The sequence below is a fragment of the Rhinoderma darwinii genome, chromosome 12 (genome assembly GCF_050947455.1).
Source record: "Rhinoderma darwinii isolate aRhiDar2 chromosome 12, aRhiDar2.hap1, whole genome shotgun sequence".
In the NCBI taxonomy this organism is placed as follows: Eukaryota; Metazoa; Chordata; class Amphibia; order Anura; family Rhinodermatidae; genus Rhinoderma; species Rhinoderma darwinii.
Window position 1 is genome coordinate 65,843,578 of NC_134698.1, and position 24,033 is coordinate 65,867,610.

General features: G+C 41.2%; 1 protein-coding gene across 1 annotated transcript in view; it reads left to right on the forward strand.

Moving 5' to 3' along the window:
* Positions 1-24,033, forward strand: part of PPM1A (protein phosphatase, Mg2+/Mn2+ dependent 1A) — a 52,017-nt gene that overhangs the window by 643 nt on the left and 27,341 nt on the right. Inside the window, exons 2-3 of the mRNA XM_075843662.1 lie at positions 17,102-17,957; positions 20,266-20,383. Coding sequence (XP_075699777.1) covers positions 17,124-17,957; positions 20,266-20,383 — 952 coding nt within the window. The 5' untranslated portion in view covers positions 17,102-17,123. The remainder of the gene's footprint in view (positions 1-17,101; positions 17,958-20,265; positions 20,384-24,033) is intronic.

Consider the following 24,033-nt stretch of genomic DNA (forward strand, 5'->3'; position numbering starts at 1 on the left):
CTCTCCCTCCTACTTCTCCCACCCCCGTCACTCACTCATATTTTTGTTATTAATGTGCCCCCCCCCCGGAACCTTCAGCGCGATATTAGGGAATTGCTTAAATAACAATCCCCAGTTTACAGTGTGCTGGTCCCAATCCCTCCGTTTAGCTGATGGAAATGCTATATTCCCTCTTGATCCACAAATCTATCTGCAGAATACAGGCTGTAGTTTATAGTCCATTGACAGGCTGCTGGCCGCTTCACATGGCAGCGGAGGGTGATATCATCTGCAGACCTCGCCATATATCATTGGTGCAATTCCTATAACCTATTAGGGTGACTGGCTAATGCGGGCGATGTTACCACAGATATGTAGCCATTGGTGGGCACGATTTGCAGGAATCCTTCCTAGAGCCGCTTCGATGGGAAACTGTATTTGAGTAAAAACCGCACTTGTGGCTCATTCATTGACCAGTTACTAAAACATGGCCGAAAGGGATTCCTGCAAAACTGTTCCATTGCCTACTGCGGCGTGTGAACAGGATTTGTCGTTTTTGTTCTGTAATGCCTAACGCGCATGACAATAGTGATTTTGCGGTTGGCAAAACCACGGATCTGTTGTCTATTTGCTGTCCATTTGTCCTCAAAAACCTTTCGCGTGTCATCAGTATTCATGGATCTGCAAAAAAAAAAAAGTCTGCAACCCCCTGAGCAGGTCACATGATTCGCAAAATACGGACACTAAAATGATAGGTCCGCCCCCACGTGGATTCGTGAACATCAGTCGTGTGCATTGGGCAATATAAATGAATGGGTTCGTGTGTTATCTGCAAAATTGCAGATAGCGCACGGATAAAAAAAAACACGGTCGTGTGCATGAGGCCTTACCCAGGTGGGAGAGACGCTGCAGAGAGACTCCAGCTCCCGGGGGACTGTTATTACACGGTTGTATGTAATATTACATATTCCCCAGCAGTTTCTGCTATAGGTTAAATATGCAAATATTTACAGCCAGACCTGTGAAGATCAGTTGATTACCAGTGGGTTTGTATTATGTGGCCCAAAAAAACTGCGCCAGCATGCTGTTTGGTGCGGTTTTTAAATTCGCAGCTGTTAGTCATTTGAAACCGGTGCCAAGCAATGCAGGCACGGTTTGATGCCACGTCAATGTGACCCCATGAGGTCTTGCACTACCTTTGGTGAACCTATACTGTATTTAGACATTGGGAAATTGCATAAACTGCAACTCCCTATTATATATTCTAGATATCTCTCCGTTGAAGAGTTTACATGCTGCTGACCTTTTCAGTTGCAAATTTCACGGTGAATCTGCGACTGTTACCTGTGGATTTTGGCGCAGATTTCACGCTATGCATTGCAAAAGGTGAAATCAAGTCCGTGACCCAACTGACATGCTGCCCTCAATGCAATGCAGATTTTTTTTCCTGCTATGTGGATGGAGTTCTGAAAACCCATCCTCTTGTATTTTACTGTAAATTGCTGCAGATTTTCAGTGCAGACAGCATATGCAGCAATTCCTCCTGAATTCACCCTTGGGCTATGTTCACACGCTTAACAAAAAACGACTGAAAATACGGAACTGTTTTAAAGGGAAAACAGCCTCTGATTTTCAGCTGTTTTTGTGGCGTTTTTTACAGCTGTTTTTGGAGCTGTTTTTCTATTGAGGCAATGAAAAACAGGCCCAAAAATTGCACTTTTTACAAGGCGTTTTTTATGCGGCAGTTTTTAAAATCGGACGCTAAAAAAACGCCTCTTGGGAATGGAACGTCGTTTTTCCCATTGAAATCGATGGGCAGATGTTTGGAGGCGTTCAGCCCCTGCATTTTTAGCCGTTTTTCGGGGCGTTTATGGCCTGAAAAACGGCTGAAAATAGGTTGTGTGAACATAGCCTTATAAATGACAATCTCCTGATAGATGGGAAATTGGATTCCATGTAGTTGCCTGACCAGTCTGTTGACGGAATACAGGCTGCTGTTTATAACAGGTTGTTGTAAAATAAGGCTATGTTCACACTGGATTTTCGCGGCGTTTTTCGCCCGCGGCCATTGAGTGCCGCTGGCATAAAACGCCGCAAAATACGCTTTCTCTGCCTCGCATTGAAGTCGCTGGGAGATCAGAGGCGTAAACGCCCGAAGATAGGTCATGTCGCTGCTTTTTCCCGTGAGGCGGTTTTACAGCTCGCAGGAAAAAGACGCCTCCGCCTCCCATTGAAATCAATGGGTGGCATTTTCGGGCCGTTTCTGATGAATTTTTTGGCGCGGTTTCCACGAAAACTCGTCAAAAAACTCAGTGTGAACATAGCTTAACACTTTTGACTTGCTCATGAATAGAATGATTTACGTGACTATGATGCAATTAGCAATTGTATAAGAGTAGGTTAACTTTTCATATTTCTAGCGGTTTTCTCTTCAGCCATATTGTGTTCGGTATTCCCTTCTACCACTATCCCCTCTATATTAACCCATATGCAAAAATGGGCATAACATTACGGTCTATTGACCATTATGATCTATTGTCTGCAGTAGGGTGTAACTGTACGCCCTGTGGATAACATGGATGCAGATTCTTTGCCTTCCGCAGCGGCTGCCGGCTGCATTATACAGCTCATTGATCCTGTGATTAGGCCCGCTGGTCCTAATGACCATGTTAAAAGGTGGTGATATGTGGAGAAAGATGAGGATCCCCCTTGAACGCGTAGTATAGCGAAATCCACAGCGCTATATATTTTGATGGCAATAAGGTTTTAGATTTATTTTGACATACATAACACAAGACAGATATCAATGTTTGCGACCTTTTCGATCCAACATAAATCGCTATAGCTATGCAGCCAAACAACGCCTCTGACCATAGCACATCGCTGATATTTTGATTGACTTCCATATACCGATATGCTTGACAAAGGTCCCGTTGGATCAAAACTCAAGCATCTTCTGTTGTGTGTCAGAATAATTCCAGAAACTTGTGGCTTTCCCTATAATATATGTAGTATACAGCCTACATGCCGCTGCAACGTCTGGGATCTGTGTGGCTACAGACGGAGAAAGCTTCCTCTGTCACCCTATTGGTGTACTGCCTCGATCAAGGGGTGCAGATGGGTTTCCATGGCAACCGGGTGTCATGCCCCCTCCCAGGCTTGTCATGTCTGTCTTAGGCACAGCGTTTTACACTGACAGGTAATGCTTTGGTATGCTCAGTAGATCGTAATTAGAGGTTTAGTGGTGCTAAAAAAAATCTGATCCCTTTTTTTCCCCTAATCTTTTATAATAAAAATAAAATAATAAATCACAGTAAAATCTTAAATCCATTTTTTTTTTCTTCATAAAAAGTGGATTTATTTAGCAGAAGTTTTAAATAAAATAAACATATATGGTATCGCCACAATTGTAGCGACCCGTATAATAAAGTATGTAAACCACAAGATGAACGGTGTAAAAGACCCGCAAAAAACAGCAGGCTTTATTTTTTTTTGCCCATCAATTCCCAAAGAATCATACGTTAATCAATAAATTATATGTACCCAAAATGGGTCTATTAAAAAAAAAAATTACTTGTCCTGCAAAAAGCAATCCCTCATACAGTTGCATTGACAGAAAAATAGAAAAGGTTATGGCCCTTGGAATGTGGCGACATAAAAATATTTTTTTCCCATGAAATTGTGCAAAAGTAGTAAAACCTAAAAAAACAAAGAACTATACATACTTGGTATCACTGTAAACGTACCAACCTATGGTGAAATGTATTTTTTTTTCTTCTCTCTCTCCAATCCCCCTTCAAAGTAAGTTAATGGTTCCATCAATAACTTCTATGTACCCCAAAAGGTTGGCCCCCGTATAGCTCCGTTGGTAAAAAACAAAAACAGTTATGTCTCAGAATGTGCCGACACAAAAATAAATGAATTTACAAAAGTGTTTTTAATGTGCAGAAGTAGTAAAACAGAAAATAAACTATATAAATTGTATTGCTGGAATTGTAAGGACCCACAGAATAAGATGTCATTTTTTACTGCATGGTAAACGTTCTAAAAACAAGACCTAAAAAATAGTGGTGGAATTGTTCACCCCCCCCCCCCCCCAAAGCGAATAACAGTCATGCAAAAAACTAGTCCTCACACGGCTAAGTAAACTGAAAAATTAACAAGTTGTGGCCCTCGGCGCCCAGTGATGGGAAAACCAAAAAAAAATCGCTGTCCTCCAGGCCCCGAATAGCTGCTTCCTGAAAGGGGTTGAGACTAGAGTTTATGCTGCCCGAGGGCAACATAAGGTAGTGCCAGAGATGCTGGGTCACTTTCTTTGTAATATTCAGTAGTTTTTGTAAAATCGCTGTATCTCCTGATGTGCTTTCGCTCAAGAGTCCTAGATAATCCTTATGCACTGTATGGGGAGAAAGCGGTCAATCAGTGGCGGGTCGGGGGCCGCAGCTTATGAATACGTTCGACTATTGCTGCAGGAGATAAAGGTTTTATGAAAGCTACTGCATATTACAACGTAAGTGGCACACTGCTGGAATCGGGATCTCCGAACTCCTTTATGCTGCCCCCTGATATGACCGCATAAACTTGGTGACAAATTCCCTTTAAAAGGGTTGTCTCAACCCAATCTAGCCAGCAGATGCTGCGGGGGGGAAATGTAGTATTACATGGCGGCTATTTAGAGAAATGGTTGCCCATGTAAAACATAGGTGTCTCATGTCCGGCAGGACAGACATGAAAACAGCTATCCATATGCCCTTGAATAAGACAACCACTTTAGGGTGCAGCCACAAACGGCAGATTTTGTTGCAGGAATTTAAAAATCAGTTTTTTTTATCTGAATGGAGCTTGCAGAAATAACCACGTTCAGATGAATGGAACTGATTTTCAGGTCTCAGAAATGTCCAGCAAAATCTGCCACCTGTGACTGCACCCAAAAAGTTCTGTAAAAGCTGACCTTACATGATGTGATTATTATTTTTTTTTTTAAGACCACCCTTCATTGTGATGTATTTGTACTGGCATTATAGAATACATTATGGTAGCAAAGCCTCATGCACACTAAACCTAGTACTGTTTTTCTCCCATAAACGAGGACAGATTTTGTTTCAATAATTTTTGATGGTTTTCAAAAAAAAAAAAAAAAGGTAAACTGTACATCAAACAGTGCAAATAAGTCGGGGGCATTCCCCGAAACTCAAATCATAACACAAATATATTGAGAGGTAGCTTTGCTTCGCTGCTATGAATGTCACTGTGTTGTGCATTAGAGCTATGTTAGAAATGAATGGGCAGGAGCCTTTAAACCGCAGATTGGCAGGGGTGCTGATAGTCAGACCCCCACTGATCAGATATTGATGGTCTAGCCTCAGCAAAGGCTATCAATTTGATGTAGTCGGATAACACACAGCGGAATTTCCGGCTGGTTTTTCTGTGCAGAAATTTCACAGCAATGTTGAGTTTTTAACAAATCGTATCCATGCGCTGCAGAAAACGTGTGGAAATTGACCTGCGGTGCGGATTATCAATCTGCAGCATGTCTATTTCTCTTGCGAAAACGCTGCAGTTTCCACACGAAAAAATACTTAAAGGGGTTTTCCGATCCTTTTTTTTTTTTTTTTTTTTAAATCAATGCAACGTTCCTCTATTAATATATTAGTGCACTCTGACTATCTTTTTCTTGATGATAAATGTTTTTAGTAACACTACTCCCTATTTACCTTGAGAGGTTTGTTTTGCTCAATAAGTTCATTCCTCTTCTCTTCCTGTGTTTCTCCTCCCTGAACTTGCTCCGCCTACTACACCCAGCTCTACTAACTTCTACAATCTCAGTCTTCATTTTGGTGCTCTCATTCTATTACTGATAGCACAAGCTGAAATCACCTTTTTATCAACGTTTCTTTCACCATGGACATCAATGGTGAGGAAAACGTAAGCTGAGGTTTCAGTTTGCCACTCCGTTGAGGGGTTACCCAACAGAAACCTCCTACGGAACCCCTCAACGGAAGGGCAGCAGTGATGTGAACACATTACAACACATATGGTCGGCTTAGATACAGGGCCTAAGTGCATGTGTGATACTGTTTATTGGACCCTGTATCTAAGCCTAAGGAAGGCTTAAATACGGGGTCCCGCAGACAGTAATCTTATACAGTATAGGATTACAGTCTGTGGGGTCCTGTATCTAAGCCTACCACAAGGTAGGCGTAAAAGTTGTCCATTCCCTAAATAATGATGGGCTATACACAGGTTAGCCCATCAATAGCTGATGGGTGGGGGTCCGACTCACGGGACCCGCGCAATCAGCTGTTTGAAGGGGGTGCACCGCTCGTATAAGCGCTGCTTCCCCTTCATTTCCCTTTTGTCATCACACTGAATCGCTGACAAGTTCGTGTAGAAGCGAAGTATTGTATAATTTTTTTTTTTCTGTTTCCAGTTCAGTTCTGAAGTTGCTTTGAGGGGCCTATATTTTAGACACCCCTATGAAACACCCCATTTTAGAAACTAGACCCCTCAAAGTATTCACAACAGCATTTAGAAAGTTTATGAACAAAATGTTTTACCAGAAAAACGCAACTCAATACTTATTGCCCAGATTCTGCAGTTTTTATAAATACACCACGTGGCCCTAGTGCGGTAATGGGTTGAAACATCGGCCTCAGAAGCAAAGGAGCACCTAGTGGATTTTGAGGCCGCCTTTTTATTAGGCACCATGTCCGGTTTGAAGAGGTCTTGTGGTGCCAAAAGTTGACCTCATTTTGGAAACTAGACCCCTTGAGGAATGCATTGTAGTTTTTATGGGGTGCATGCGGCTTCTTGATCAGTTTTTATTCTATTTTTAAGTGGCGTGGTGACTAAAAAAACAGCAATTCTACTATTGTTTTTTTATTCTATTTTTTTTTTACATAGTTCACCGTGCGCTATAAATGACATTCACTTTATTCTGCGGGGCGATACGATTACGGCAATACCATATGTTTATAGTTTTTTTTATGTCTTATGGCGTTTGCACAATAAGATACGTTTTGTAAAAAAAAGAATTTACTTTTTGTTACCTTATTCTAGAAGCAAGAACTTTATTATTTTTCCATCGATAAAGCCGTCCGAGGACTTATTTTTTTGCGTAACGAACTGTAGTTTCAATCATTACTATTTTTAGGTACATGCGACTTTTTGATCTCTTTTGAATCAATTTTTTGGGAGGTGAAGTGACCAAACAATTGTGACTGGTATGGTTTATTTTATTTTAGGGCCTTCACCGCGCGGGATAAATAACGAAATAATTTTGTAGTTCAGGCCGTTACGGACGATACCAATTATGTATAGTTTATTTATATATTTTAATTAATAATAAAGGACTGATAAGGGAAAAAAGGGGGATTTTAACTTTTTTCACTTTGAAAACTTTTATTTTCTTATTTTGACCCTTTTTTTTTTTTTTTAACTTTTTTTATCTTTATTACTTTGTCCCACTAGGGGACTTGAGGGCAGGAGGCCCTGATCGCACTTCTAATACACTGCACTACATGCGTAGTGCAGTGTATTAGAGCTGTCAGCTACTCGCTGACCGCAAGCATAGTGGGTCCTGACTTGGTCAGGACCCACTAGGCTTCCGTCGATGGCATAGCCGGACGCCATTGTTAGGCGTCCGGTTGCCATAGTCACCATCGCCGGCTGCTATCGTGTAGCAGGCCGGCGATGGTAGCTTAACCCCTAAAAAGCCACGATCTCTATCGAAAGTGGCTTTTAAGGGGTTAAACAGCGAGGACACCGCGATCGGTCCCCGCTGTAGGAGCTGCGGCAACTGCTGTACGAGACAGCAGCTGTCACAGCTCCTCCATCTGTCGAAGACGGCCAAAACAGCCGTTATTCCCGGGACTTCATATTCCGTCGCTGATTGATAAGGGGTTACACATGCAATATAAATCAAGACGTAAAATCTGATCCTAGACCTTTATACTGACCTCACTGAGGATGAATAAACATTTATTACACGTATCGTATGTGGGAGTCACTAGGACACGAACGTTACACACCGACTTCAAACACTTAAAATTTGCGCATGCGCACTGTAATATACACGGCCGCTGAAGAAGCAGCCACATAATTTCACAGAGCATGCGTGGTGAAGTGTGTCCACCACGCATGCTCTAATCAGATAAAGAAGCACGTGGTACAGTTACGTCATTTGTGACGTAACCGTAAAGTGTGAAAACCGGAAGTAAGGTAGCAGACGGTCGGTGACGGAAGAGGAGATACAACGCTACAGTCATCTGATCAAATGTAAGTACATTGTAAAGTTATATATTTTCCATTGTTTAGTTTAAATGTAATTTTTTACTTCCGGAAAACCCCTTTAAAGAGTAATTTAAAGGTTCAACAAATTGATGACATGTCAGAGGTTTTGATCTGTGGGGGTCCGAGCAGTGAGACCCCCACCAATCGCTAAAACGCAGCGTGAGCTGCTTAGTTTGTTGGGCGTTTTCTGGAGATCGGTGTACGGACTCAATAAAAAGTCAACGTTTTTATTGTGGCGGAATCGCAGCTTTTCCGCTGCAAAAAATTTAACATCTGCTGTTTGTTGCGGGTTTTACCTCCCATTGAATTCAATGGGAAAAACCCACAACCCTAAAGCAGCGATTATGCAAATACAATTAACATACTGTGGATAGAAAAAATGCACCGCAGGTAAATTTCTGACTTTCTGCTCCTCATTTATGCGGTGTGTGAATGAAATTTGTTCAAATCTCATCCACTTTGCTTTTACTGTATTATGCTGCAGATTTTCTGCAACGTAATACGTTGTGGAAAAAACATGTGAGCTCGGTACTATTGAATGGAGCTAATCGGCGGCTTTTCCACTAGGAATCTGCGGATTTTAAAATCATAATACGTTTTAATGCACAAATTTTTTTTTTATTCTTTTTTCCCGGAGCATGCGAATAGTTACAAAAATCTAATTCACTTGCTTTGCATATGAAATTTCAGTGCATTTAATGTGGACTATATCTTGAAATGAACATGTGAACGTATCCTTGTTGTCTGATAATACACACCTGTCCATCTTAGGCCTTATTCATACGAGCGTATTTCATGTCCGTGTTGCGCACGTTAAAACAACGGGCGTCACACGGACCTATGCAATTCAATGAGGCCATTCAGACATTCCGTGTTTTTCACGCAGCGTGTGTCCGCTGCGTGAAACTTACTGCATGTCTTATTCTTGTGCATTTTTTGTGCGTCACGCACCCATTAAAGTCAATGGGTGAGTGAAAGTCACGGACAGCACACATACGTCATTCGTGTGCTGTCCGTGATTCATGCAACAGTTGAAAAAGAAAACCACCTCCAGTTTTTTTTGCTGACGTAAAAAACGTATGACATACGCGCGGAAAAAGCGCAGACGTGCACTGTACATGGATGTCACACGGAACTGCAATGCAACAAAAATGCATTTTTTACGTGCGCAAATAATGAAGAAGGCCTTAGGGTAAGTTCAACCGCATCGGATTTGCTATGGAAAATCCATGGATAGGGCATGTCGCTTCTTGCTGCTGGGAGACAGTTTTACGGCTTGTGGGGAAAAAAAACACCTCCGCCTCCCATTGAAATCCATGGGAGGCGTTTTTGGCGCGATTTCCTACGCGTCTTTCGCGTCAAAAACGTGTGTCAACTCTGTGTAAACAGGGCCTTATAGAAGTCTGTTATTGTTGCATGTTTATTAGTGAGGGAGTAGCAAGGGAAGAAGACTAGAATGGGAGGAAGAAGAGTACCTCCGGTGGGCATTTCATGTCTGTGCTCCATGTAAACAACCTTACTCTGGGTTATATGTAAAAACTAGTGCAGGGGAGAATGGTGGTGATGGATTTGGCGTCTGGTCATAAGCCACGTTAAAACTTTTTCAAGGGGAAAAAAAAAAGTCATCTGATTTCTTTAGCAAACTCTGCTAAAAACCAGACAAAGCTGATAAGGATTTAAAGCTGTTGTCCCCGAATTGACAGTTATCACCTATCCCCACAGGGAAGGTTATAATTGTCTGATCGCTGGGGCCCCTAACGATGGGATGCCCACTGATTTGCGAGAACGGGTGTCCCAAACACCTATGATCTTCCTCGCTGCACCTGCCGGAAGCAACAGAGCGCTGCAACAGTACCCCTGTTCTCACAATCAGTGGAGGTCCCATTGGTGGGGACCCAAGTTATCAGACACTGATCACCTATCCTTTAAAGGGGTATTTTATTGCATATATACAGGTTATGCCATAAATGTCTAATAGATACAGGGCTGGGACCCGTTTATATCTCGGACAGGGGTCCCCTAACCCCTTCCTCTCCTTGTGACCGCATATGTCATCTATCACACATTTGACATATCCTGTAAATATGCCATAACTGTCACCGATCGGAAAAACCCTTTTTAAAGTGTCTTATCCATCCCTGGGGTACGTCCACGCATAGCGTGAACGCTGCAAAGTTTTTCCTTCTAGGTGTGTACGTATCCTTTGGCCCCCTGCGCACGCTGCAGATTTTGTGCTTGATGCAGAAACAACCCTAGGGTACAGTCACACTTGGCAGATTTTGTTGCAGAACTTTTCTGCAATGTAAAATGTGCTTAATTTATCTAAATGGAACTTGTAGAAATCCATATAGCTGCTGCAGAAACAACCCCCATTCAGATAAATGGAACTGATTTGCAGTCGCAGATATTTCTTCCAAAAAGGGCAGTTCACGCAAGGTTTTTTTTTTTTTTTAGTCAGATAAAAATTAGATTATTATTATTTTTTTTTTGTAGCATGCTCCAGGTTTGTAGTTTGTGTAGTATTTTATCACTATTGGCTTCAACAGGAAGGAAAAGCATTAGATAGCTTACAGGAGTTGTTTTATATTGGTATGAACCAAGACCATCCTCGGGAAATGTAGTATTGCATGGTTGGTGGACATTCCATTAAATGGCCATGGACGGCTTGAGACCACTAGAGCTGGAGCTGCTACCTTTGCATTTATAGCTCCTATTTCTAACACAGGCATATGGACAGTTGTCTTGGTAAGACAACCTCTTTGTTATCATCTACTTTGTTCAATTTGGGCTATAAGTTGCACTACAATAAAGTTTGCGTTCAAGAGCAGACCATTAGCTGCGATGACGCCTCTGAATGAACAGCTGTGTAATTTGGTTTTGAAATGTATTCAGATTCTGTTAAAAGAAAATTGTTCTATTTTTTTTTATTTTTGAATACTTAAAGCAAGCATACTTCCTCACACTGTTCAGAGGATGCCATTGTATATAGCGAGTTTGTCAGCTGTGTTGCGAGCGCTTATACCCTAGCCCTATGCTTGCTCTGCAATTTAGAAAAACTTTTATTGAAACTTTCCCCTGTAGGACTAACAAATGTTATCTATGCAACCTCATACACTATAATATTAATGCACTTTCACTAAAAAATAAAAAAAAAAAGTGTTTTTAGAGGCAAGGGTTTGCCAAAAAGTAGACGAAACCAACTCAATTAGCAGCTGTCTAAAATATATCAGTATGTTTACCTTATCTGATTTATGACCATGCCTTTCTATTTTTCTAGATTTGGTCTGTTGAAGTTCTCTGCCTAAAACTGGCCCTGCCACAATGCAGCGATCAATCATACATTACTGCCATCAACATGGCAAATTAGTGAACTAGTTAAAAAAAGAAGAAAAAATGTTGATCAGGCGTAATTGGCCGATCAGGCCAAATAGTTTGTCAACGAATGTCGGAAAAAAATACAACATGACATCACTTATTTTTTTTTTTTTTTGAAGTTCACATAAAATGTTCCACTTTGAGAATACATTGACATCCATGTAATTATTTCTTCAAGATGGATTTTTTTTTCACTTAACTTTCACAGCTGCAACCTCAGCCCATGGTCTCTTAGCACCACTTCACACCCATCTTCTGTTTTGCTGCCATATTTGCACTTTTATATCTGTTTTTGGCACAGACGCTGTCTGGGTGACTGGTTTTAGGGTACGAACGCACACAGCGTAAACACTGTGGACTTTCTGCAATGGATTAATTACGGAGAATCCGCAGCGTATTACAGAAGCAGCAGTGTGGGTGAGATTTCAACAAATCTCACCACACTGGGAAAAATGCCGCGGAAAAAAACACAAATAGACCTGCGGTTTCTTCAACCGCAGCATGTTCATTAATGCTTCGGAATCGCAGCTCTTCTGTAGCTGGGGCATTTCCCATTGACTTAAATGGGGTGCTCAAACCCGCAACAAAGTGGTGTGTGTTGCGACATTTGCTGCAGAATTTGCAGCGATTCCGCTGCAAAAAAACGCAAATAAGGCTGGGTTCACACACTATTTACGGATGTAATTCGGGCGTTTTAGCCCTGAATTACGTCCGAAATTGCGGCTCAAAAGCGTCGGCAAACATCTGCTCATTCATTTGAATGGGTCTTACGATGTTCTGTGCCGACGGTCATTTTTTTTACACGCCGCTGTCAAAAGGCGGCGCGTAAAAAAGACGCCCGCGTCAAAGAAGTGCCTGTCACTTCTTCAGATGTAAATGGAGCCGTTTTCCATTGACACAATGGAAAAACAGCTCCAATTACGTCCGTAATAGACGCAGTGAAAGACGCCTGCACATGCCATTACGGCTGAAATTACGGAGCTGTTTTCTCCTGAAAACCGCACCGTAATTTCAGCCGTAACAGACGCTGCTGTGTGAACATACCCTTATACTTACCCAGGGTTCCCTGCTTCTATAGTCCAGCCTTCTCGGATGACGTTTCAGCCCATGTGAATGTTGCAGCCAATCATAGGCTGCAGCGTTCAGATGTCCTGCAACATCATCTCAGGAAGTCGGACTACGCGCAGAGAAGAGGGAGGAGGAAAGTATAAACATGATTTTTTTTTTTTTTTTTTTTTTTTTTTTTACATTTTCAGTTTCTGCTTTACGCAGCCGAAATTCCGCCTGAAAAGCGCACCACCGCATTCCCTCCGGAGTTCAGGGCGGATACGCTGCGAAACTTGACGCAGCATATCCACCCAGAATACGCCGCGTCTGTTTGTACCCTTGTGCGGCTTTGTCTATCACGTGTGCATATAGCTGGACCATTTTTTCAAATCTGACATGTCATTTTATGTGGTAATAACTCGAATGCTTTTGCCTATCCAAGCAATTCTGAGATTTTCTCGTGACATATTGTACTTTAAGTTAGTGGAAAAATTTGGTCAATAAATTCATTGCTTATTTGTGAAAAACACCAAAATGTAGAGAAAATGTGCAAAAATTATGATTTTTCTAATTTTAAATGTATCTGATTGTGAAACAGATAGTACATATTCTATATGTCTACTTTATATTTGCATAGTTTTTTGAACATTTTATTTTTCTATGATGTTACAAGGCTTATAACTTTAGTACCAATTTCTCACGTTTTCAAGAAAATTTCAAAAGGCTATTTTTACAGGGACCAGTTCAGTTCTGAAGCGGCTTTGAGGGCCTTATGTACTAGATAGACCCTATAAATCACCCCATATTAAAAACTGCACCCCTCAAAGTATTAAAAACAGCATTCAGAAAGTTTCTTAACCCTTTAGGCGCTTCACAGGAATTAAAGCATTGTAGAGGGGAAATTTACATATTTATTTTTTTGGCTGAAATTCATTTGTAATAAAAAAATAAATAAATTCTGTAACGCAGAAGGTTTTACCAGAGAAATGCAACTCAATATTTATTGCCCAGATTCTGCAGTTTTTAGAAATAGCCCACATATGGCTCTAGTGTGATAATGGACTGAAACACTGGCCTCAGAAGCAAAGGTGCCCCTAGTGGATTTTGGGGCCTCCTTTTTTTTTTAGAATATATCTTGTGGGGCCAAAACAGTGGAAATCCCCCAAAAGTGACACTGTTTTGGAAACTACACACCTCACGGAATTTATCTAGGTATATGGTTAGCATCTTGATCCCACAGGTCTTTTGCTATATTTAGTGGAGTTTGTCTGCGAAAGTGAAAATCGTTTTTTTTTTTTCTGAAAAAATATTTGCATGGAATAAAGAATAAAAAGCACCCCAAAACTTGTAAAGCTACTTCTCCCGATTACGGCAATACCCCATATGTGGTACTAAACTGCTGTTTGGACCCACGCCAGAGCTCAGAAGGGAAGGAGCACCATTTGGATTTTGAAGCGCAGATTTTGCTGGATTGGTTTTCAGTTCCATGCCCTGGAGGGAGCAAAACAGTGGAAGCCCCCCAAAAGTGACCCCGTATTGAAGACCACATCCCTCAAGGAATTTTTCTAGGGGTATAGTTAGCATTTTTACACCCCCCCCCCTTTTTTGGCTGAATTTAGTGCAATTAGGCCGTGAAAATGAAAATCTAAATTTTTTTTATGAAAAAACATAGAAATGTTTTAATTTTTACAATGCATAAAGGAGGATGGATAAAAATCACCCCAAAATTTGTAACGCAATTTGTCCTGATTACAGCAATACACCATATGTGTTAATAAACTACTGTTTGAACCCACGACAGGACTCTAAAGGGAAGGAACAATATTTGGCTTTTGGAGCTCAAATTTAGCTGGAATGGTTTTCGGGTGTCCTGTCGCATTTGCAAAGCCCCTGAGGTACCAAAACAGTGGAAACCTCCCAAAAGTCCCTTTAGGGTACTGGAACGAGTGATCATTAGGTTGCTTGTAAAATACACTGTATAATGTCATTTTACAGGCTCCTGTAACAGCGAGATCGCTGTTCCTGTCCATTAGTCCAGGGTGTCAGCTGTAATACACAGCTGACACCTGCAGAATATGGAGCCGGTGCAGCGCATGAGCCTGCTCCATATATAACCCCTCGCACCACGACATGGTGCGCGAAGGCGTTAATGCGCAGCGGATGGTGCAAAGTGAAAATGTAAATTTTCCACTGATATGCCATTTTAATGCACAATATGTTGTGCCCAGTTTGTGGCACTGAAGACAAATATCTCATACAATGTTGAGCGGGTTCTCCCGGGTATAAAATGTCATATATGTGGATGTAAGCTGGTGTTTGGGCACGCTGTGGGCCTCAGAAGGGAGGGAGCGCCATTTGGCTTTTGGAGAGGAGATTTTGCTTGGTAACTGTTCTGTTGGGGGTTTTGCTGGTATTTCGGTTTATAATGTGGGGGCGTATGTGAGCTGTGCGGAGTAAATCAGGATATAATAAGAGGTTATAATAATGGGGTAAATAAATAATTCATAGATATGTGGCCGATAACGCACTGATAAATGGTGCCCAATCTTATCTGCTTTTGGACACTGCAAAATTTCTGTCGCTATATTCTGAGCGCCAGAACTTTTTTCTTTTTTTCCCTTCACCGAAGCTGTTTGTTCCGTAACAAATAAGCCCTCAATCTGTAGTTTTCATTGGTACCATTTTAGGGTACATGTGATTTTGTTGTTTTTGCTTTTTTATCACTTTTGATTTAGATTTTTTTTGGGCAAGCAAAGTGACAGAGAAACATAAATTCTGAATGTTTTTTATTTTTTTACAGTGCTCAGTGTTCTATAAATTCAATTTTACTTTATTCTGCGGGTTGATACGATTACGGCGATACCAGATGTATATCGTCTTTTTTATGTTTTGTGGTGGTTGCGCAATAAAATCCCTTTTTTTTTCTTTTTTTTTTTTTTTACTTGAAGACCTGCAGCACTGATGGCTGCTATAATACATTACACTACCTAGGTAGTGTAACGTATTATAAACTGTCAGTGTGACGCTGAGAGTCACACTGACGGGAAGCTTATGAGGACCGGCCTCCGGCTGGTTCTCGTAGGCTGCCGTGCATGGCAGACCCGGGGGCTGTTGTATGGCCTCTGGTTTTGCCTTATAACCGACTGCAGCACCCGCAATCGGTCTCCGGGAAAGTTTGTTGTAGCAACAAACTTTCCAGTTTGTTATAGTAACAAACTTTCCAGTTCGTTGCTACAACAAACTCCCTGCGATCACATGACCGGGACCTGAACCAATTAGGTCCCGATCATGTCTCCGGGACCAGAGGCAGGGGATAAGTGTGATCCGGGTGTCAGCGCTATTCTGAGACACCTGGATCGCATTTTTAACACCCACCGTGAATTCACGTCTGCGCTGCACAGAGCCCAGCAAGTGCCGAAGTGAATTTACTGTGGGCGGTCGGGAAGCGGTTAATGAATCTTGGTACATTCGTATGGCAGCATACAGAGGTTTCTTTTCTATTGGGTTCCGTTGGATGCTGCTTGTACAGGGCACTACTTTCCTAAAAGCAATTGCTCTGTACGTTTGGCACCCGACGGCACATGGAGTAAATGTCTCTCGTAGGTATATGCTGCCGCTCATTATCTTCATAGGTTCACGGTGACAATCCTGCTGTCACCAAGTAGCTATAATTGAATTCTAGACTGGAGCAGAGAAATATTAAGCTCCTGTGCACCTACTAACGAAATGCCATCATCCCAACTGTATCTTGGTAATCATCACCATACCAATATATATTTTTGAGAAAAATTCAAATTCATAAAAATGGGCACACAAATCAAGTTTTCACAACCTTGACATCAATGCTCTAGCTGTAATGATGGTCTTATTTAAGGGGCTGTCCCAATATTGCAAGGTACGACCGTAGTGAGGAGGAGTTTGAGTGGAACTGGGCTCGATTCATAGTCTATGGGACGAGCACAGCGCTCAGTTTTCTCCATCAGTCCCATAGGCTTTGAATGGATTAGCAGTGCGCATGCTCGACGACTGATCCATTTAAACTTACTGCAGTCGTGATGGTAAAGAGGAACGGGGGCCTCAGTCTCCCATTCTAGTGATTGTTGGGACCCCCAGCGATCAGGCGTTTATCACCCATACACATGGTCGATGTCAATCTTGTGATAACCCTTTTAAGAGGAGTTTCATGTCCATGATAACGTGGTTATTTTACTGGGCACAAGAAAGCATTCCTGATGACGTACCTACTACGTGCTAGGACTTGCATACTAGGATTAAACTACATTAATTTGTGATAAAATTGTATTTGATATGTTCATAACTGCCTTCTTAATGCTTTTGTAACTTTATATTTGTGGTGGGCAGCTACAGATATTGAACTTTTTCCCTTTAATTTTGTTTCCTTTTACAGAATTAAATAAGATTGAAAGACAATGGGGGCGTTTTTAGACAAGCCAAAGATGGAAAAGCATAATGCCCAAGGGCACGGAAATGGATTGCGTTATGGGCTAAGTAGCATGCAAGGTTGGAGGGTCGAAATGGAAGATGCACATACAGCTGTAATTGGTTTGCCAAATGGACTTGATAGATGGTCTTTCTTCGCTGTATATGATGGGCATGCTGGTTCCCAGGTTGCCAAATACTGCTGTGAGCATTTGCTTGATCACATTACAAGCAACCAAGACTTCAAAGGAACTGATGGACTGCTGTCTGTGGAAAGTGTAAAAAGTGGAATCAGAACAGGTTTTCTTCAAATTGATGAACACATGAGAGTTATTTCTGAGAAGAAACATGGTTCTGATAGAAGTGGGTCAACAGCTGTGGGTGTTATGATCTCGCCACATCACATTTATTTTATCAACTGTGGAGACTCCAGAGGCTTACTTTGTAGAAGCAAGAAAGTTCATTTCTTTACACAGGATCACAAACCAAGTAATCCTCTCGAAAAGGAGCGTATACAGAATGCTGGAGGTTCTGTAATGATTCAACGTGTAAATGGGTCTCTCGCAGTTTCAAGGGCTCTAGGTGACTTTGACTACAAATGTGTCCACGGAAAAGGTCCTACAGAGCAGCTGGTCTCGCCAGAGCCCGAAGTTTATGAAATTGAGCGATCCGAAGATGATGATCAGTTCATAATTCTTGCGTGTGATGGCATATGGGATGTCATGGGAAATGAAGAGTTATGCGATTTTGTAAGATCCAGACTTGACGTTACTGATGACCTTGAAAAAGTATGCAATGAAATAGTTGACACCTGCTTATACAAGGTATTGTATGGCATTTTCACATTGATAAACATGGTTCCGTGTTACATTTGGCAATGCGAGAAGTCTATAGGCTCTAAGTAGTGTTCATTGGAAGTTGTAGTTGCCTTACTTCGTGGACGTACAGACAGAGCAGGGGTAAACTTCAGTAGTCATTAAAGAATTTTTTTTAATTTATTACCTTTATGGTCAGTAGAATGGACCTGTTAGTTTTGTATATAAAAAAAAAAAAAACAACAACTTACCTCTAATTTTTTAATAATTTAAGTGTTCCAGTAATGTTCACCACATCCACTCTCTTATGCATATAATACCTGTTAAAATGTTGTTTTTTTTTTTACTTATCTTATTTGGAACCTACAAGCGTTGCAAAGGAAAACCAACAGGGCAAAAAAGACTTTTCGGAAAAAAAATTATTTTATCAGAGCACATTGACATAGTACGATTTCTAAAATGCACAACTGAGTTACTAGATGTATGTTTTGTATATTGTTCCAACATCAACCTTTACCCACCAACGTTCTCTTGTCTACTGCAGTGGACTTAGACACACCAAAGGTACCCTTATATATTGTAAAGCGATGTCCATGATTTATTTTGACAGTTCAGTGCAGGGCCTGGAAAGATCTTGAAGCATTCTGAAAACTGGGTTAATACTAGGTTGCAGCATGTTTGTGGGACTCTACATTCTCCCCCCCCCCCCCCGGCCCGGTTTGCCTAAACTTAGAGCCAAAAGATATGCTTGGTTTAAAGGTGACCTTTGTGTTTTTAATACCTCTCACCCCTGTTGAATCTTATCTGAGTAGTGGCATAAAGAAAAGCAAAAAAACAACAACCCTGCAACCAGCATGTGATAACCTAGCCCAGTAGTGGGGAGATCAAGGCACAGCAGTGATTTTTCTTCTCCCACACGTAATGAGGGCAGTGCCACCTCCTCCAACCCTCAAGAAGTAGTAGTAGCTTTCTGCAGGAAGGAAGCTCCATGAGCGTGGCGTCTAGCTTCCTGCCCTTTCATTGATCTTTACTAAAGGTTGAGGCAGCCGCTGTTTGCACTTTCTGCCAGGTACAAGTGGTATAAGTATGCAGTCAGTTGACAGCCTTGCTCTGTATATTGGCAGTGAGGGGAAGCCTCCACAGAATGCACACAGGACTGGTAGGAACACCCTGTCAGTAATAGGGTTGTCAGAATTTGGATTTAGAAAGCAATACTTTGTGTAGTATTGTGATTCTCGATACCAAAACGATACTTTGCCCAAAAAAAAAAAAAAATGCCTTAGATTTTTCTGATGAGTTATGTAGTGTGATGAATTTAGAACTTCTCATGTGCCTCACATTAATAGTAATTAACCCCATCATGTTTCTCAATCATATTGGACAACATTGGGTTAATGTGTGAGGTACATGATGGGGTTAATTACTATTAATGCGAGGCACATGGAGGTATTAAATTCATAAGACCCCGTTCCTCACGTTAATAAGTGAAAGAAAGCAGTTTGTATTTGATTTTACAGCGTACACATCATAAATGACCCTATAAATTTGTTTTGCAAGTTATTACGGTCTCGACTATACCCAATGTGTGTGTTTTATGTATTGAGACATTTATTTTAATGTTTATTGTAAAGTGGTGTTTTTTTTTTTACATTTTTTTTTTTTAAACTTTAATGTACCGGCGTATATCTATATGCCAGTACATTAGACTGTGTACTGATAGTACACAGGTGACAGTTGGGACATACCTAAGTATGCCCTAACCGGCCATATGGTCAGACAGCCCTGGGGTCCTTCAATGGACCCTGAGCTGTCTGCCTATATATGGTATGTCCCTCGATCGCGTCACAGGGATTTCCTGTGACGCTCAAAGGGGCCATCCCCCTTCTCATTTTCCTCTCGAATGCTGCGGTCATCTTTGATCGCAGCATTCAAGGGAAAACCGCCCGAGATTAGAGGTTTCTCTGATCTTCGCCGTTAGGAGCGGAGCAATGGCTGTATTACCATAATTATAAATAAATAGTTACATCACTATAAAAATAAGTAATAGGTGAAATGCTTATTCATTTCTTGAGCTGTAGTCTAAATGGCAAATTAAAGCCATTTTGTCATTGTCTAATGTACTGAGCAGGACAGTACTCATTTAATAAAAATGTTTTTGGTTTACTAAAATTACCTCTGTGTGAGTTAGTCTTCAAGGACATAGTGGTTGCAATTGAGAATGATTATGCGATGGAGTGTATAACATTCAAATATCATCTTTTACAATTTTTTATATTTCTTTTAAAACTGTCCGACTAATGTTTATCTCCTCTTTTAGGGAAGCCGAGACAACATGAGCGTCGTACTGATCTGTTTTCCAAGTGCTCCAAAAGTATCACCTGAGGCGGTGAAAAGAGAAGCAGAATTGGACAAGTACCTGGAAAGCAGAGTAGAAGGTGGATCATTTAACCCAAATAAGTTACCTAATGAATAGTATTTGTTAAACATGCCTTAAAGTGCCACGTATATGTGGCAGTCATAGTTCACTGCAGTCCATGTGATGTGAACTTTTTATTTACTGACATTATTCTTAAATCTTGAAAATACAATTTATTTCCTAGAAAAAGGCATTCTCTTTGAATACATATCAGGGAGGTTCCAAATCCAAAGATGCATAGTTTTTTGTATATTGAGGTAAACAAAAGAATCTGTTTATTTTTGTGATTCACAAATCAATAGTGTTTGTGGAATAACAAAGGTCACTTCATATGTTCTAGTATGCAATTCTTTGCAGATATTTTTTATTGACCTGAAAAACGTCAAAATTGGCATTGTTCATTGTGACGTTATTAAAAAAAACAAAACAAAAAACAGTCCATTGTTTTTCAATGCACTGTAGCATGCTTTGTAATGTATTCATTTTATTGAACATTTTATAAAGGCAGTGCCAATTTCCTACTCGTAGCGCTGGGCAGCTAGGTGTCGTGTCACAGAATAAAGCAGAAACATGTCCCAGGGGGTGGATTTTTCTAGTAGGGTTTGTAACTGAATTTGCACTCTTTCAATTATCAGCAAACATTTGTTCTCTTAGAGCAGATGTGTGTGTGAGTGGGTACACACAATTATTCAACGTGACAAAAATGCTCATTGCCGAATCACATGAACGATGATGATAACCTCTTTGCTGTGTCCTTAATACGATAAAAATGCAATGCTCCTAGATAAGTCTATATTTTCATACCATTATTTCAGGCAACAGCTTGGGATAGACACTTGTCACAGCTTCCAAACTACACACTTACAATGCTGTTAACACTCAATGTAGTGGTGGCCATCCAACCGATTTGGTCATATTGCAAGTTGTCCGTGTTGCTGTAGCAATACTTAAGATGACCATACATGAGTGATTTTGCATGTTGGACTGGTGGTTTGCTTAGATTTTTGTTATGGATGATGGTGACTTAAGACGCAAAATGCTGATGAAGTGCAGATCGATCTCTGCATATTTCCCTGACTAGTTAGAACAAGTGGATTAATAAGGTGACAAAAGTGGCGCATGCCCATCGGTGCCAATCTGGTGCTATTGCAGATTTATGAAATATAGCAGGGAGGCCCTGCTCACATATGCGTTCAGCATTTCATTGTTCGCTCCGTCAGAGAAGCAGAACAAAAATAATGCCGGAAGTGGCTGTTCCGTTGAGCAACAGACTTTAATGGGTTCCGTTGGGGTGTCTGTGGATTTACCAGAAACAATAGTGTAGCGTTCTGCGCTATTGTTTCTGGTAGTCTGCCGGATCTGCGACTGAGGTCCCTATTGGAGCCTCCAACGCAAATATGAACAGAGCCTAACACACAAACGGCAATTAAATCCGCCAACAAATCAGATGAAGTTTTTAATTCACTGCAGCAGATTACTAAAATGCTTGTCTGTCAAATATAACTTTATTGTAATGCCTTATTCACACGGACGTGTCCGTTTTGCGTGCGCAAGAAACGCTGCATTTTGCGTGCGCAAAAGGTCCGTGTGACGTGTATATGGCGCGTGGCTGCGTGATTTTCACGCAGCCGGCATCATTATGACACTCCCTTTTTATGTGACGACACCGTAAAGGAGGGGATTTTATGTTTCCCTTCTCCTTTACCAGCTGTAGCGCGAATCACGTGCGTCACCCGGAAGTACTTCCATGTGCTGTGCGTGATTTGCACGCACCCATTGACTTCAATGGGTGCGGGCTGCGCCAAACACGGGCAAGTATAGGACATAGGCTGCATGAAAATCACTGACAGTCTGAACGGCCCCATTCACTAACATAGGTCCGTGCGACGCACGTGAAGAATCACGCGCGTATCACGGACGTGTAGCATGTATGTGTGAAGAAGGCTTAAGATTGGCCAAAGTCTATGTAGCCAATGCTTAAAGGTGTGCAATATCAGTCAGGAATTCCCCCCCCCCCCCCTCATGTTTAATCTTTGGGTAGTATATGACCAAGCCTGTCTGGTTATAAAACCTTGTTTAAAAAAAATTAACCCTAACAGAGGAAGTCCTTGTTTAGAATTTGAATCTGTTAATTGGCCAGAGTATAGAGCAGGTACAAAGAGCGTCTTGCGCTGGTATATGCGTAACTTAGACGGACAGCCCATTGATTTCAACTTGGAACTTTGTAAAGCCTTGTTTAGTGTAGATTTTGCATGTATTTTTTTTTAAGCCAAAGCCAGGAACGGAACCTAAACAGTAGATATATAAAGGAAGGCCTTAACCCCTTAATGACCAGCCTAAGAAATAGAACAGTAATTTCGCCACACTTTTTTAAGTCTTAAATCTACGCCGTTTACCGTGTGGTATAAATAACACAATAATTGTATTCAGCGGGTTGTTACGCTTGCAACGATACCAAATTTGTATAGATTTTGTATGTTTTACTGCTTTTACACCGTAAAAAAACGCTTTTTTCTCAAAATTATGTTTTTTGTCTACATATTTGAAGAGCCATAACTTTTATTTTTTTATTCCGCCGATGCAGTTGTATGAGGGTTTTTATTTTTTTTTTTTTTGCTTGAAGACTTGTAGTTTTTATTGGTACCATTTTGGAGTAGATGCGACTTTTTGATCACTTTTTATCACATTTTTTTTTTTAAGTCCGGATTCACAGAAAACAGCAATTTTTCCATAGTTTTTTATTTAATTATTTAGCCGTTCACCGTGCAGGTTAAATAATGTAATAGCTCTATAGTCGGGTCTTTACGGACGCGGCGATACCAAATATGCGTAACTTTTTTTTTACTTTAGGTTTAATAGTAAAGCGGTTTGTAAGGGGGAAAGTGTGGGTTTTTCATTTTTTTTTCCCTTTTTTTTTTTTTTTTTTTTTATTAACCTTTTTTTTAAACTTTTTTACTAGTCCCACTAGGGGACTTCACTATGCGATCCTCCAATCGCTATTGTAATACACTGCAGTACTTTTGTATTGCAGTGTATTACTGCCTGTCCGTTTAAAATGGACAGGCATCTGCTAGGACATTCCTCTGGCATGAACTAGCAGGCATTCACTATAGGCAGACCTGGGGGCCTTTATTAGGCCCCCGGCTGCCATCGGAGACACAGACACTCAGTGATCTTATCACCGGGTGTCGGTGGGATGAGAGGGAGCTACCCGATGCGGTGCACGCTATTGAGCACCGCATCTGAGGGGTTAAACGGGTGAGATCGATACTTAATATCGATCTCACCTGTTCGAGCAGGGATGCCCCCAGCCCTCAGCTGCCTCTGGCAGCTGAGAGCAGGGAGATTTGACAGCTCCCTGCTCTGTTTATTTATTCTGATGCAGCGCAGTAAAAAGGCTTATGCATCAGAATAAAGCCCATTAGTGGCTGCCGTGAAAAGGCGTATTGGCGGTCACTAACGGGTTAAAGTGTCTTTCATGGATCCAATTCTGGATTTTGCTTAAATGCATTTTCGTTTAGTTTTGAAAGGGAGGCTTGTTCATCTTTTGGAAGACACTTTTATCAAGGGCCTGCTACAACAGACCGTTGGATTTTAATACCATTAAAACGGTGAACGGTGTCCCAAGATTTCCTCATGATACTCTCCTTAGCTGTTCAATGAGAGGGT